The 17,368-nt window shown below is 41.0% G+C and overlaps 1 protein-coding gene and 1 long non-coding RNA gene across 19 annotated transcripts in view; one reads left to right on the forward strand and one right to left on the reverse strand.

Moving 5' to 3' along the window:
- The window catches only part of LOC308478248, a 40,107-nt gene that overhangs the window by 18,915 nt on the left and 3,824 nt on the right, over nt 1–17,368 (forward strand). For 2 of the 3 annotated variants that reach the window (XR_013986967.1, XR_013986968.1), the window contains exons 2-6: nt 4,759–4,827; nt 13,185–13,221; nt 14,161–14,400; nt 14,894–14,981; nt 15,977–16,071. This is a non-coding gene — a long non-coding RNA (uncharacterized lncRNA). Of the gene's footprint in view, nt 1–4,758; nt 4,828–8,824; nt 8,918–13,184; nt 13,222–14,160; nt 14,401–14,893; nt 14,982–15,976; nt 16,072–17,368 lie in introns of all 3 variants that reach the window. The other variant, XR_013986966.1, reaches the window with a different exon arrangement.
- Nucleotides 6,853–17,368, reverse strand: part of ZMIZ1 (zinc finger MIZ-type containing 1) — a 386,929-nt gene continuing 376,413 nt past the window's right edge. For 15 of the 16 annotated variants that reach the window (XM_081007653.1, XM_081007652.1, XM_081007657.1 and 12 more), the window contains 2 exons: nt 14,213–14,461; nt 6,853–11,924 (listed from right to left, as the gene is read on the reverse strand). In XM_081007653.1, the coding sequence (XP_080863779.1) occupies nt 11,817–11,924; nt 14,213–14,461 (357 nt within the window). In that variant the 3' untranslated portion in view covers nt 6,853–11,816. The remainder of the gene's footprint in view (nt 11,925–14,212; nt 14,462–17,368) is intronic. The other variant, XM_081007645.1, reaches the window with a different exon arrangement.

The following is a 17,368-nucleotide window of genomic DNA, read 5'->3' on the forward strand; positions in this document are numbered from 1 at the left end:
TTGCCATTGGGCTACTTTACGGGGTTTGCACTGAAACAGCATGTTGCTGTTCATGGAAGGAATATAGCGCCCAGTTTATGTGAATATGCTGTAATATTGTTGCACACCACTGCAATCTCCGAGTGGTGCAAGATTTCAGGAGTTTCAGGTGCTCACCTGGGGTTCTTGTTCCCTTTTGGGAATGAGGCACAGCAGAGTCTGTGGGTCCTTTGTGATATATGGTTGATTTACACATATATACAACCTGAATCTATGAGGGAGGGGTTTGCAGCATCAACACTCTAAGGGGGTCTTACTCCTCCCATAGCTGCAGCCTTGGATTCAAACAGAGACCATCCATTGCTCTGCCTCTCTAGCTTTTGAGCTTGCTTCCTTTCTTCTATTGTGACATCACTCCTAACCTCTCAACTCTAGCTTTATCTGTTGTGGGCAGGGGGTCCTACCAATTTTCTGTCTCCCACCAAGCCCCTTTGATCCTTTAATGGCCCATTTCCTCAATGGCAATCACTTCACAAGGAAGCTAGCCTGGCTCAATTTACTTTTAACACTATCTAGATCCAGGTTTTAACCCCTCAAGCCTTTATTAAATTCTAATGCTTGATGAATCTGGGAATTATAGGAGCCTAGCACCCACAAACGCTTAACACTGTGCATGTGGTGGTGCAAAGTAGCAGCTCATATCTGCATTGTGGGGATGAGCAGAGGAAGCATGTCTTCCCTTGTGGATAATTGCCAAAATATGTATATATGTGAATAAATCTTCTAAAGCTTACTTCAGGTCTAATGGGCAGGATCCACTGAACCAGTTTAAGCATGCCCAAGGTCGTCTTGAGTGTGCCTGCGGGGATTTCTTTCTTTCTAGGCATGTCCCATGTCATGCCATAAGCTAGTTTTGAAATTCCTCTGATTGAAAAATGTTTTTCTGTGTTATATGAAGGGCTGCTGTTCAAGAAATACCAGCCCAAAGATTATTTGGGCACTCGAAACTTTTGTAGCTTCTTTGGATCCTGGCCTTACATGATAAACCAAGAAGAACCTTACATTAGCTTAGGTTTACAAGATGCAGCTCAATTCTGGAATAAAAAACAATGTTTATTATTATGTAACTAGTTATATGCCTAATCCAAACTGTGGGTGATGTTCAGCATTTTATAGCTTTTGTAAACAGAATAACACAGCATGCTGCATGGTGAAATATTTTGAGACAATTTCTAAATTATTTTCTCCAAGGAAAACATTTATCCGCTTAGGGTGCCGTGCCAACCCTTGGCTGGCAGCAGAAGGGACTGATGTAATGGTGCAGTGCATGCTGCATGCGCACAGCCCCAGTGCGTCTACACGATGGGATGGAAGGTGTCCCTTTGATGTGCCAGCTCCCAGGCTGTTGCAGCAAAGAGGCCTAGACTGGGCCCACTGCTGTAACGTGATGGCAGCAGAGTCCACACAGGATCCAGTAGAACCGGTGGAGGCCCAGTCCCAATTCTGAAATGCCCTGTTTGAGTTGCTTCTCCTAGTGGTAGCTTCTGTCAACTATTGAGCAGGCAGAATGGGGCACTGGCAGTAGCTGGCAGAACCAGGTAGGGCTGGGAGGAGAGACATCGCCAATCCCACAGCAGCCCTAAAATCCCGAAGCTTGGGTCAGCCTCTCCTCTATTCAGGATGTTGCTTATTCTATTCTAAAAAGGTATCGGATTGGCTTCAGCAAATCTCACAAGAGACCTTGTATAGATACAGACAGTTCCTAATTTTATAAATTTCATTTCCCACCTTAATGATGTTTCTTGGGCCCAAAACACTTTGGAGTAAGAAACAACTTGTGGTAAAACTGCAGCTGTTCTGGCCTCTTCCAACATCATCAACACCACACACACACACACACACAGAGTTTCTGGTCAATTTGCATAACCAGTTATCAATGTGGGAAGAGGAAGGCTGTGAGTGAGTTTCTTTGAAGCTAGAAACTCTTGCAGCATTTTTGAAAGGGAGTATTGGGAACAATTAGGAATCATTCTTCCTCATCCCTCAGAATTTGATGAATGACTATGAACCTGCTATCTGTTACTGGAAAGTCACTAGAAAATCTAGTACTGCATCATGCCCAACATATTGCACATAAAAGAGCAATAAAATTGAGTGGCACCTATATCTCAGAGGGAACCTTGACTTACATAACTTTGGCTACAATCCTAATACCAATTACTTGAGAACAAGCCTGATTGAATTCAGTAGGACTTACTTCTGCATAGACATGATTAGGATTGTGCTGGAAATGTTGAAAGGCAAGTTCAATAATCTACTCTTCCTCAGCCCTCCAAATTTGATTGAGGACTATGATCCTTCTACTTGTTACTAAAAAATCACAAGAAAATCTAGGACAGATAACTCCCAACACAAAAAAGTACAAGAAAATATAGTGGCACCTAGGACTGCTCAGAAAGAAGCAGACTTGCATAAGTAAATGTTGAAAGGCAATTCTAATTAGCCCCTCTACATAACAATGTCTGTGGAGAAAATTGCTACTAATTTTTATACTGACTGTACCAAATGCTATTTTTCCAATTGTAGAGGGAATCTTCTCTCACAATAATTTAGGTCCAAATTTAAGTCCTCAAGCTGAGTTTTCAAAAGAGCCATGCCAATATGGAACAAAATGTCCTGAGGTATTAATTCTCATAACAATCACCTGCCGAGTCATGTGGGAAAGCTGTCCTCTCCCATGTGGCTTTTGCACCTCTGTAATTTGTGTTTTGAGTTCAGTCACGTTGGATGTTCTCAATGTTTTGGAATTCAGGATGCTAAGAGCATTATATGATGTATGGAAACTCAGAGCTTTTGTGATTGCTGGATCTGGCTGGTTCTAAACTAACCAAGAGGATTTAAGAAAAGTCCAGGGGCTTAATCATTCAATAGAAGTGTGGTATAGAAATCTCTGTATAAATTAAATTAATATCTACTTGCACATTCATTGGTGCATAAAGAAAGCTGGTATGACTTTTTTCAAGTGCCTTTAACACTTGTGTAACAGACAGAAATTCAACAGGCATGTATTTTCTCAGTATGGAAGTCACAGCAATGTCATATCATTTTCTTGTTGAATTTCTATGTCTTAGGCAACTATTAAAGACACAGGAAAAGAGAAGATTATAACTAAAATAATTCTTAAAAATATGATCCGTAATAGTGATTGCTTTCTTTTTATCTGCTGCTATGCTAATCAATATCATTAACAACTTTCTGGGTTGTGCTTTGCTATCGGTTTGCTATAATGTCATCTTCCCTCTTGCCGCAACAAAGTTTGATAGAAAGATGTTAAGTTTTAAGATAGGGCTTTACAGTAACATCTTGGGATCACCTGCTTTTCAGAGGTGAGATAGCCACTTCAGCCAATAGATTTTGAGTACCTTGAAAGGTGCCAAACACATCTGAGCCATGGGGCACAATCTGCCAGGAAGAAATGAAGAACTATTCAAGAGCTTGTTTCTTTGTGTGGTGGGATGTGCTAGTTCTCCTTTGTGGGTACCAGTCTGGCAAACTTTTATACTGCTTAACAAAGCAAGCCCTTCCTATAGGACATCTTTTGTAGTTGGAACTGTGTGAGAGAAGACTTTAATTTGGAACTTGCTCAATCTCACATGAAAAACATCAGTTAAAAATAGGACTCAGTTAGACATTTCTGGGGAAAGCAGCACCTAAAATTGTGTGCTTGTCTACTTTCTACAAGGTAGTTCTACTTGCATCTCAACGTGCAACCTCTATTTAACAGAAATGACAACAGCAGAAACCAATGTATGTCTGCTTGCTAATGCCAGCTGTGACACACTTATATACCCTCCCCAACTGTCTCTCACCAAGCTTCTTTGATCCTTTAATGGTTAAAAGAATAGTAAGCAGTGTATTTCAGATACACATTAACACCACGATTGCACATGCTGATTACCTGGCTACCTCATAACCTGTTCTCCAGGTACTGTCTGGTGTGTGTAGGTTAGCACTTGTAATTCAAGAGTGCTCACTGAACCAATTAGCAAGCTGCCTTAGGCATTCACAGGTTATGCATCATCATCTCATATACCCAAGAATGAGGTTGCACAAAGGAAACTATAGACTAATAAATGAAAATAAATACTTTTGGAATCCTTTTGTTGGTCCTCTGGTTGTAGGCATGGGAACTTTTAGAACAAACCAACCTGAAAATTTAAAATGTAGGCAGCACTGGCCTAAGGATGTTTACTTCAAGTAAAGTCCCAGTGAGTTCATTGGCATTTCGTTCCTTAAGACTGCACCCCAGTCATAAGCAGGTATGATGCACTAACTTAAAGCCCCTTGAAATAATAGGGATGGTAGCCATAACTGCTTGTGTGAGTTCTAGGCAGTACTACCAGAATGAAACTAAAGTCGTTTGTGGGTTTCCAGTTTCTCATTGGGAACTCCCTCTAACCAGCTTTGGCTTCCTATTACCAAACTTACTGCTGACATCCTTGAGGTAAATCACAAAAGAGTCTCAAAAGATTCCAAAATGAAGTACCTAAACTGAAGTAAGCAACTTTTTAAATTTCTTTAAAAATGAATGTTCCTTAGCACACAGACACACGAGACAACCATCACAACTGGGATAAAAGAACTCAAGGAAGGAATGGGGAAAGGGAACAATTCGTGGAGTGGGGCAAAGAAGGGGGTAGGGTAATAAGGCCAGGGGTAATTTATTGAGTGTGGTGTGGTTAGCGTGCACTTACTGTGTTGACATTTGTTTAATTCCAGGCACTGTCAAATATCTCATCGCACATCTCTTTGCAAAAATGTCTCTTCCCGCCTTGCTCAGGGTAAAAGGTAAGTGTCCTGCTTCATCTTTACTTTTCTCTCAGAGTGAGAGGGCAAGCGTGTTCTTAATCCAGCAGTCTAGTTTAAGTGTAGGTACATTTCTTATGTTTAGTCCTTTTCATGGTCCTTTTTGTTTGTTTGTATCTCTAATGCTGCATAGTTTGATATTTTGATTATTTGCTGTAAGCAGCTTTGGGCACAACTCAAGTTGTGGAAAAGTGGCATATAAGTGAATCCATCTTCAGTCTGTCTTCTCCCTCACATGGCTATAAGCCTGGGGCCTCTTGCTCCTCACTCTGCTCGCTGTCATCTCTGTTGCCAGCTTCACCGCCTATCACATTTTCGGGAAGATAACCTCTGCAGCAGGGTTCCTGCTGTCCTTGTGTAGACTCCCTACTTACTGAGAACCCAGATCTTACACAGGTAGAGGCAGCAGCTTCCTGCTGCACAAGTCCCTTTCTCATCACGTGGCAGTCAGTGAAATGGGTGGAACAGGTGGGGTTCTCCTTCTCATTGTCCTGTGAGGCTTGATTGCCAAGGATGGCTTTTGCAGAAACCTATTTTAAATATCAAGAGGGCAACTTCTCCAGAATTTGAATCCCAAACATACCCCGTATAATGGTGGTGAGGTTAATGAAGCTTCCAAAATCATATGTAATTAACCTCCTGCATACCTCTGTCCAGATTTTGTACTGAAGAGAATTAGGTCACATGAATTAATATGCCCAGTTCAGAATTACATCTCTAGCAGATGCTAGCTGTTATGGGAAGGGCTGTGGCTCAGTGGGAGTGCATGTTTGCATGCAGAAGATCCCAGGGCATCTCCAGGGAGCCCTGCGAAGGACTCTTACCTGAAGCCCTGAAGAGCCAATACCAGTGAAAACATCCAGAACTAGATGGGCCAACTAGATGGACATATATCTGACTTGATATATGTCCACCTGGCATGGTATCATATATTAATAGCAGTCTGTTATCTGAGTTACCAGGGACGTGGGTGGCGCTGTGGTCTAAACCACTGAGCCTCTTGGGCTTGCCAGTCAGAAGGTCGAATCCCTGCAACGGGGTGAGCTCCATTGCTCAGTCCCAGCTCCTGCCAACCTAGCAGTTCGAAAGCATGCCCCCCCAAATGCAAGTAGATAAATAGGTACCGCTCCAGCGGGAAGGTAAATGGCGTTTCTGTGTGCTGCTCTGGTGTTGGTGCTCTGTTGCGCCAGTCATGCTGGCCACATGATCTGGAAAAACTATCTGCGGACAAACTCCGGCTCCCTCGGCCTGTAAAACGAGATGAGCGCCACAACCCCAGAGATGTCTGCGACTGGACTGTCAGGGGTTCTTTACCTTTTAATCTGAGTTACCAGTTCTTATTTAACCAAAATGGTACCACCCATGCAGAAGAGGGAGGGATCAGTATGCTTGAGAGAACTGAGAGGTTTGCAAGAACTACGCAAACTCTTGGGGTGGGGGCAGTTAAGGGGGTACTTAGAAAAACAACAATTCCAAAATAGTATAATGAGGACTGAGCGTGTTGAGTGGGCAAAGAATTGACAGTGCTGCTGCTGCAGGGAAGAGGATTGTCAGCAGCTGGAGGTGGGGGCAAGAGAAGAGGATTGATAGTGGTATGGTCCGTTGGCCAGACCATGCTGAGGACCCCTTGAAATCTGTATCAGCCCTGCTTCCTGTAGTGCAATGAATCTTTCCCATAGCCTTCTTTGCTATTCATCAAGTAAATATACAATTGTGTACATAATAGGCATAGAACATGATCTTCATTAGGACCAAGCAGTATTATAAATACCAGATAATGAATTCCAAGACCTTGCAATGCTTTTTTTTAAAAGAGAAGTAGGAGGAAGTTCAGATTTACAAAACATTTGCCCACTAGTCCATCCATCATTTTCCAAATTTATTTAAGAAAAAAAATAACATGAGCAAAAATGAGAGTACTTTCAGTGTTACAAGAAAGTATATAAATGTCTAGCAATAGTCAATCTGATTTTTTTAAATACAAAATAACCACATGAACACCTAATATACAGGTTTCATTTGAATACATATTTATTAGATAAATATTAGGTTGTCACATCATCTAACTACATACAGTTTTTCAAGACTAAAAATCACAATTATTTTTTTCTGACCAGTTTTAAAGTATGAAATGATTGCATTGTACTGTACATACAATGTACAAACAAAGACAATGGCCATTTTTGCATGTTAATTCCGATTGTACTTTTTAAAATTCTCCTCTGATCACAATATCAAAAAATTGTACAAAGTATGAATTTGGTTACAATCTTTTTTATTATTTAATCCCCTTATTTTCTTCATTATTTTTGTAGCACCCTAAAAATACACAGGTGATAAGACTAGTACATTTAAGCTAGTTATTACATGAAGGGAAAAACAAAAAATGCAACAAAATTCTTTTCACAAAGGATCCAGAGTATATTACAAGAAGTGAAACAAATGTGGAGACTTCACAAACGCTAACAAACAGGATTCATTTTCCACATAAGATGGAGCTTCAAGCTTTATTTTTTTCCTGCGAAATAAAAACAATGCACATTCCAAGGAAAATGAATGCATTTCTGTTAACATGTCTCTATTTGCCATTTACATATGTACAGATGTCCCTGGAGTCTCCACTGCAGACATTAGTGTGTTTTCATAATCCTCTAATAATAATTAATAATAACAACAACAATAATAATAATAATGTCTTGGCAGTAGAAGTATAAATCTCTGTGGGTTCTTTTCCAGGTGGGTGTCTATAGGGAAACAATTAAAAAAACAAAACCCCAAAGCAAATGCCCCTGAAACAAGGATTTTTTAAAAATAAAATAAAAAAACCTTTGGTGATATAATTTTGCCCTTCAACACAAAAACAACTAATTTACAGAACAATCCTATGTATGTCTACTCAGAAGCATTCATCAGGGTTTTTTCTCAGTTAACTGTGCATAGGATTGCAGATTTCTTAAACAACATTATACCAACTTGGTGGGCCTTGTTTCTGAGAAGACATGCATGGGGTTGCTATTTATTTAACAGGTTTTCTCCACATTATAACATGATGGCAGTGAGCAGATAAGAAAAAACCATCAACCTTTTTTTGTTTTGACTATCCTTAAACAGTCCCAGTAATTTAATAAGATGCTAATGTGGTCGTGTGAGAGAGAAAGTTGGGGGCATTCTGGGTTGACTTCACAAAGGCTGCCTCTTTGATAAATATGCCCTTTGATAAACTATTACGCAAGTACATGGCTCGATCTCAGCATCTGCTTCCATCCGTTCACAAACACAGCTCAGGTAGCCCTTGTGCATAGTCAATCTGTCTCTTTCTACTAATCAGTGTACATGAAATCCACAGCTGCCAAAATGTGCATTTAACTGTTACTAGAGAGAAGATTTCATCAAATGATAGAAAGCCTTATTATACCAAATATGTTTGTCTCAGGTGAGTCTCACCTTATGCCTCCTCAACAGGAACCTTTTTATAACGATGCATATTGATTGCCATCAGCAAAAGCTAAACAATTTTGACTTTAAAATGGTTCTGTTTCCAGTTACACAGAAACCCCCCCCCCCTCAATTTTCAAGTAACTAGTTTTGATAGATGCATATCTAACAGTGGAGGAGCAATGCTAAAAAATAAAATAAAATTCAGTGCTAGAAGCTGAACAGGCAAACGCACAGTATATGGCTTAACATAGGCCTACACAACTTGTGATCCATCAAACTGAATGCAACCCACCCACCATGTATTGTAGCCTACCAGTTGCTCGACTAAGAACATAACTCTGCTGGAGAAGGGCCAAGGTTCGTCTAGTCTACTAGTCTTTCACTAGTGGGTCTCACCTGATCTGAGGTGTGTCACAACAGGAGCACTATCACCATGCAAATATATGGCAAAAGATTAAGAAATGGATCCCCAAATGCATGTTTGAGGTCCTGGGTCTGAAAGGTTGAAGACTACTGATAGTCCATCATTCTGCTTTCACAGTGGCCAATCAGATGCCTACAGGAAACGCACAAGCAGGACATGAGGACGGCAACACTCTCCTCACTTGTGATTTCCAGCAACTGGTATTCAGAGGTATTTTTATTTTTCTTTTTTCTTTTTTGCTTTTTCAACAAACAGTGGAACCGGAAGCTTTATTGCACTACTGGTGGGCCACAATACATGGCAACGACAAGTGTGTGGCATTCGGTTTAGAGCTCATAGATTGTGTGTGAGAGGCTTTTTAAAAAATTAAGAATAATGTGTCAAATTATTAGCCTTAGCTGCTCATACAAATGATTTCATTGATTATGTAAATAATGCAGCAAAATGGTGCAGGGGGAAAGCTACTAAAATGAAAAGAAAAGAAAACGCATTTTTAATGGAAGGAAGCTCTAGACTTCAGTGTCACAGTGGTGTCCCATCTCAGTTGTGCCACCATATAATAGTTGTGGCACCAGGTGTCCAATAATAAAGATCCTTTGCTATGTATATACAGGATAAGAAACTATATTCTGTACTGCTTTCCCCTCTTCTACGCATAGGCCAGCATCCTTTTCAGAGGGATGTAAGTGAGAAATAGCTTCTTTGCCTACAAAGCAGAAGTCTAGGGTGATACAGGTTAGGACAGTCACACTTCCTAGCTCATAACAATTTCTTTGCTGGGCTGCTGAGGACACTGGCCAGATGTAGAATATTTGTTGAAGAAACTGATAGGGCTAATTTATCAGAAGGAAAAATTGATGCTCCCTTAGTCCAAGAACCCTTTACAAAAAGAAAAAGAAAAAGAAAGAAAAAAGACCCGCTCCCCCTGACTATGTATTTTAAAAACACATGTATATTCAGATTGTGAAAATGTTGAATATAATAATCAAAGACAATACTAAAATATTCACAAAAGGTATTTACAACAGCAATTCTTAAAATAATTGATCTTGCATAATGAACAGCGCTTCTCTTGAAAAAAGGAACAAAATAAAAACCTCAATAATAAGGGTGGGGAGGGGAAAGGTAAATGTAGGAACATCTCTACATAAAATGTTTACAAATTCAACACTCCTAACTGGAAAATAATATAAGAACTAAAACTGCCATTTCCTGTAATATCTACAGCAAGGTGCTGTCGACTAGCATATATATATAACAAGATGCAAATACAGCAGTGGTGGTAGATGCTAAGAACAAATGCTCAAAGAATTTACAAGCATGACTTTGGTGAGGAGAGCAAAATCAGAATGAAATGCACAGGTCATGCCATTCGCAGAGGGCAAGGTGGGTGGAGTTTACACACTGAAACCAACACGCAAGAGTTCCATCTGGCACAAAACGAAAGCCTACTGCTGAAATCAAAGATGGGACTATTGGATTGGATTCCGAACAAGGGGCGAAGCAATCAAGGTGTATTATCCACAAAAAGCAATATTCTGTACACAGTAGGCAGAAGATGAAATGTTGGCCCGCAAGGGCAAAGTTGGCACACATGCACGTCTTAACACACAGGTACTATACAAAATTTATAAAGAGAGAACGACGGAGAGGACGCAGAAATGGGCCCAGAAGTGACTGGAAGCTCATGCAGGAGGGAAGCAACCACATGAGAAGCACAAATACTACGGAAGCATTGTGGCACGAGAGCCTGCTGTACGGTGGTACCAAAGGAACTTACTGTTCCCGTGCCCATTATCCTTGGAAATATATCTTTTGAAAAGAAGAGGGAAAAGGTCCTGGCAGCTAAATGATACAATAAAACTGAAGAAGAGAAATAAAAAGGCAGAGCCACATAACACAATTTGGAAAATGCAAAGCAAACCATCGGAGGGTGGGGGGAGAGATAAGGTGACTCTTATTGCAAACGTCTCCTTCAATTCCAAACAATTGTGAACAGTTTTCCCCTCTATCTCTCTCCCCGCCCCCAAATATCTTGAAGTGAGAGCTCTTTTTCTCCACACTTTTGCTACATTTTCCTGTTAGGAACGGAGCAGTGATCTAACTTCGCAGGCTACAAAAATCGAGAGCTCTTGGTGATGGATCAACGGTTTACAGTTTTTCTCTTCTCCTACTTCATATGTGAATATGGTCTGCCCCCTTTTAATAGATGGCTGCTTTATTGTCACAAAAGGCAGTAATCTGAAACCAAATCCCTTAAGAAGAAGAAAAACAGAAAGGGAAAGAGAAGGACAGAAGAAAACAAGGTGTCCACGTATCTGTGTCAGAGCAAGGTAACTACCCTTCCTCTAAGAATAGTAAAAAAAAAAAAAGATTGCTACGATTTAGAAAAGCACACTTGCCATACCCTGGAGATTCACTGGACTCTTCCACAATGGAGAAACCACTGTCTTAAGAAACAGATGCCTCCCTTGGCTGCATTTTGTATTTTTATCCTACTTGTGACATCTTTATTGGTTTTTTTGTGCTTTTTGGTATTTGTTTTCTGTTTCTGAGTTTGTTTGGCTAGTCTAAATGTGCTGCCAAATAAGTTTTGTCCTTATTGTGTCCGACAGAAGTGTACTGGGAGAGGGAGGGAAGGAACATAGTGGAACAGAGAATACAGCATTAGGGCAGGAGGGAGAGAGAACTTAATGGAAGAACACAAGTTGGAAGGACTTTCTGAAACTGGTCGCTTAGCATAGTTCTGTTGCCTTTCTTCCCTTGCTGAGACTGGTTTCTACTGGGCTGCTTCTCTCTAGGCATATCCCAAAACTCTTTTATCTCTCTGCATAATTAACAAGTGAGGTTTTCCACAGCTGCACAATCGATCTGTGAAGTAGAGTGGCAGTCTGTGAGGTCACCACCTTACTGTCCTCTTGCTTTTCCCCACCGCAGTTGATGAAGCTTGACTCAAGCAGTTCTGAGATGAAGTTAAGTAGGGAGTGTGCACCATTTGCTTAAGTTGTGAGTGTGTCCTTGTGAAAAAAGGGTGGCTTGGGATTCCTCACCGTGAAGCTACAGACTTGTCAAACAAGTGTGAGGTGTTGGGGACAAAACACAGAAGGCTTCAGTTGTTCTCAAAAAGAGAAAGAAGGTCATCATTGCTATTGCTTGGTAAGTCAGGAGGATCCAAGTATGAAAGTAGCTCATCTGGATTCGTGAGTTCTGGAAGCAGCTGGAAAAGAAAGAGGAAATTTTGAAGGCAGCATCATCACAGGGGTGAAGTAGCTGGCAAATGGCATGTTCGCTCCACATTTGCTGGCAGATAAAGCTCTCAAAATGTGTCTGTAAATTTTCTTGATGGGTAGAGAAAAGAGTCCTTTATATATGATAGCCAGCCCCAATACAGGAAGAATTTCCACTCCAGCGCTACATGGCTGTTGGCACTGCGATCCTCCATGTAACTGAAGCATTATATGGGCTCCTGTGCCAAGAAACACTTTTCTGAGTGGCCCCCTCCCTACCATATAAAAAATTCTCTACACCTACAAAAAAATCGCACGTGGTGGGGGGAATCTAGCTCGAATCTCTCTCCCTAGCATGTTGCTTTGTATGCACAGGGGAGCTTTTCATGGGGCAGAGCATTCAAATATTCACTCCCACCTGAAAAGGTGCAGTTCAATAATACACAGGGCTTCTGCCCATTTGTTTTAGCTCTAGGACACTCTGACATGCCTTGTAAGTTATTTTGTGCCAAGGTAGTACTCAAGTGTGTGGCAGAAAGCCAAGATGAGGTGGTACAGCAGCCTCACAATATTATGGGCAGTTTTCCACTGTGGTCAACGTATCTTTGCCAGCCACTCTGAGAGCCTTTACAGGTAAAAAGCAGGTTAAAAATACTGCAAATAAATAAATATGGCATACAGATAATGCGGCACATTCTGTAAATGGCATCTATGAGCTATCACCACCTTAAAAGGTTAGCATGTATATAAGATGGTCTGTAGGGGTTTCTTTAAAAGTCACACACAAATATTCTGCATTTTAGTTTCAGCTATGGTACTTCCTAGGAGAAAGTGTAAATACCATGTACAGATTAATACGTTATGATCTCACAAACAATCCTATTGCTGGAAATTCAGAAATAGTTTGTTTACCCTTTGGGTTCTATTTCTGAAAAGGTTAAATTCCACAATCACTCGCCAACTAGTTAATATAGTTAAAAGTGAATCAATGCTGCCTGGTGTGACTATGTCCAGTTTAGCTAATATAACGTGTTCCCTTTGAATCATCTGTACTGTACCTTACAGCATTCCTGAAATACATGAACAGATGTAAGTCAGATACCCGTTGAATGAAAATATTTCAACTCTGGCTTGACAGTGATTCGAAAAGGCTTGCAATTATAATTCATAGTGTTCTCTTTAGCCAAGGCCACAGAGACTGTAGCTGTATAGTTGTCATAGCCTTCACCAACAATCTCATTTGTTTTCAGGGCACCCAAGTGACCAATATCCTTGGACAAGTAGAATGTAAGTTGATATGAAACTGTGTGGGTTTTTGACTGTAATGAAACCTTTGTATGGATGAGAATTCCCCACCCCACCCTGGCACACATTCTGGAGCACTTTTCTACAAAGTCTTTTGCACAGCTGGCTGCTTTTCTTCTCTTTTCTAAGATGTCCTTCTTTTTGCAAAACCTGTTCCTTTGTTGCCTATAGCTTATTTTGTCCTAAATAGCAATAGAATGTATGGTTTTCTTGTGGACTAAATGGCATCTCCTCCTCCTAGGAGGGAAATGCATGGTTTCTGTCGCTAGGTGCCAAACTACAGCACAACCTGGTAACAAGCCTTGCCATCTTAAAACACTAGTCGAGAAGGGAGAATCATTCAGATGTTCCCATTCAGAAACAAAACACATTTAAAAATGGAAACCTATACAAGTCTGCTCCCAGACTCAGCCACAGATTTCAACATTCTGTCTGTCGGAAGAAAAATTTCTCTACCACTCAGATCTTCAGCTTTTTAACAGCTGGTTGGCCCAATAAATTATAGAACTATTCCATTCTTTTTGAAAATCAAGCCTGATGACATTTAAGTCTAAATAAATATTTATTAAAGTGTTTTAAATAAAGTAAGTAAGTAGCTGATTGCTCAGGGTGGTATTCAACTTCTAAACCCCATCCCTTTTAAAAATGTATGTTAGTCAGATAAGTGCTATATAAACATCAATAATAACGAAAATGTTTTGTGGCCTATTTCTCACACAGAAAGCTTGTTTTCCCCAAACCCGGGCCCTGCCTACCCACCCTTGTCAAGGGAAAGACACCATTTGCGTGACATGGAGTCTGAGTTGTCAGCTGTAGTGAAGAAATGCAAGAAATAATGCATAAAATGAGGGCATGTGCTATGAAAGCTGTTCCTTTCTTTTTATTTTTTTATTTTCTTTTTCTTTTTATTAATTCCTGCAGAAACTCAAGGCACATTCTAAAGCAAGCAGATGACAGAATGACACAAACTTACATCCAGCGAAGGCTCCGGCATATCAGATGTCCCCTGCCCACCAGCCTGACCTTCTAAGGCTGAGGAGGGGTTAAAGGCCAGGTCATTGTGTGGATGGTTGCTAGGAGCGGCCTGTGGCGGCTGCCGGGACGGCTGGGTAGGAGGACCGCTGTGATGTAATGGCTGCCCTGACTGGCTGCTGGGATGAGGTACGTGCAAACCTTGCTGCATGGAACTATGGGACTGATCAGTGCTGCCGGGATGAGGGATCTGCGGAGGAGGAAAGAAGCAGGAAAGGAAAAGTGAGGCTACATGGTACAAGGCTCAGAAATGGCAGGGGGAGGAAATAAAATCTTTGTCACTCTAAATTACTTTATCATTAATGCAAAACTCATATTGCAAAATGCTAGGCTTGGACAGGCGTTTGCCGCCAGGGGGAAAATAATGTGCAGGATCATGAGCCCTCAGAATTTAGGAGGTGTCAGTAGAAATAAATAAATGCATGGGATAAAAGGTAGCTTCGTAGGGGACCAAAATTCTCTTTATCCAGATCCTGCCCTGAAATTGTTAGGGTGGTGGAAAAGATGGAAGTATACATTTACTTTCATAACACAGATCTTAATCATCTGGGAGGAGAATGGCTTTCTGCACATTTCTTTGGAGTGGGCAAACTTAATCAGTTCTGCTGTGGTTTTCATTTAGTCACATCTTCTGGGCAAAAAGGCATCCCCATCAAAGAAGCAGCTCTTGACAGATGCTTCCACAGCAAATTCACCTTAAGCCAATTAAGGTACAGAAACTGAAACATGGCATTTCATGTAGTTCTCATAAAAATAAAAATACCCTCCAAATATTGCTACTGGGCCACACACAGAGATTAATGAGCATGCATGTCTGTATCTAGTGAAACGTGTGTTTGTTTCCTCCTTTTGTCCAGGCCTCCCTTTAATGCCAGAGCATGCCTTGCAAACTGACTTTAGCACCATGGAGAAAAATAAGTGCATGAATAGTTTTAAAGGATGTCCCCTACATTCAGCTGACATAAAGATGCAAAAAGATAGCATGAGCACAAAAACACAATGCAAATGAACAGGAAGTGCAAGAATTCTAGAACACAGTAGACGTATTAATATAAAAGACACTTCTATAGTATGCAATTAGTTAAATTTGGTTACAATAAAGTTGTTTTAAAACTATCAGAACACTCAAGTAGGCATTCTTATATTTTAAGTAACTGATCATTGCAGTCTATACTGCACCTATTTTGAATTATCTTGGATGTGCCAGCAGAGGTTAAAGTTCTAATTCCTTCTGGGAAGAAGTTATTCAGTTGTCTATCACTGGTGATATCACTGGTGGCATTTACTCATTTAAGGGACCCAACCACTTTCAAAAACTAGGCCCTAAGATGGACTACTTGCTTCTTCCAACAAATCAATAAATTGAAAAGTGTTGGAAGTACGATGCTAAAACTGAGATATGCATCCTTAGAGCAGCGCCCATGTGCTTTGATATACCATCCTTGGTGATAAAAAAATGATACTAGGAAACAAACTCAAGTAGCAGGGTGGAAGTAGGTTTATATAATGCTGAAACTCAGTGCTTCACCAAATTATTTATTTTTAACAAAAACATAACCATATGAGAGTATTAGCTGCATACAAATACAGGGGGAAGATCCCGGGTTTCGGCACAAAAAAAAAAACCAAAAAAAAAAAAAAACCAGGGGGAAGATACATACAAATACATTGGCCAGTTTAGCATCAGTTCTTTTCTTTCTTACAGGTGAATGCTGCAAAATTGAAGACTTCCATGCCATCAGGTGTGAGAGAAGGCAGTGCGTGCTTATACTTCTCCATATTCCAAGAAACCAGCTCCTGGTGAGCCAATTTTTTGCTCTCTACTTTCCAAAGGGATTTAAAGGAGCACGGAGGCAAATAGCCCCATTGCACATGCAGACATCTCTAAGACAGCAACATTTAATTTGCCAGTTTCGTTTGGGGTATATAGTACCCTGGTCTGCAACTAATCCTGTCAAAGGGCCACAACTGCATGGGTGGGAAGATGCAGGGGATCATGCCTTCCCTACAAATGACCTGCTGTTTTGTTTTTGTTTTAATCTCCCTCTTTCCCCTCTCCATCAATATGTAAAGCAGGAAGTTGAGGGGGAGAGGCTGTGAGAGATGGAAAAGTTAAGTAGACAGTTTCCATGCTCCCTTCTGCCATCACCTGCCCTTTTGATTTCCTTATGTGGTTGTGCCAAAGGAGCAGGCTCATAAATTGGCCCTCCCTCTCTATACTTGGGGAGTTCAATGGACCTATAGCTTTTCCTTCATGCCTCCCTCTGCCTCTCACACCTGAGGAAGTCAAAAGGGAAGGGGTGATAGCAGTGGGACCTCCCATCAGTACAGAGAGAGGGAAGAATACAAAAAGTATGTGCTATCATTTGAGAAGCCACACATGGGCCAATACCCCGTATTACAGTACACTCCAAAATGGCCTGCTACTTAGATCCTTTCCTTCCCAGCCAAGGCTGGAAACTGAGGAATCGGGTATCTGCCCTTGCAGAAGCAGGAAGATAAGACATTTCCTTTACTAATCCACCAGTACAGATGCTAATAGGCTGGGAAGTTTTTTAAATAAATAAATAAATAAACAAACACTGGGTAAAGAACATTTTTGGAAGGGCAGAGTAGTAGCACTTCATATTTCCCCCCCCCACTAGACCCCCAAGATATAACAATAAGAGCCAGGTGTAAAATACATAGTCAGAATTAAACAGGGTGCCTCTGAGCTCTTTCTGAATCTAAGGTTTTGTTTTCAGGAAATTAACAGAAAGGAGAGCTTTCTTCATTTTATTAGCCTGATATAAGTAGAAGAAATGGGCTTGTTCTTGTTGAACGTTTGGGAGTGAGACATTCTTGCTGATCTAGTGCAGATTAGGCCTGGGTGATGTATCGCCCAGGACTGGTATGAGGGCAGATCGTGATGGCGGCTGAAACTGCCACCTCTCCCTTGGCGTTGGTAGCAGAGGAACTCGGGAGCGGTGGTGGTTTCATCAAAGATATACCACTGAATGAAGCTGCCATCACAGTCTGCCCTCATACCAGCACAGAGGGAGAAGCAAGCTGCATTGGTGAGGCGTGATACAGCTTGGCTGAGGAGTGTGCCACTGCC

Source organism: Podarcis pityusensis (assembly GCF_964106645.2).
Source record: "Podarcis pityusensis genome assembly, chromosome: 5".
Taxonomy (NCBI): Eukaryota; Metazoa; Chordata; class Lepidosauria; order Squamata; family Lacertidae; genus Podarcis; species Podarcis pityusensis.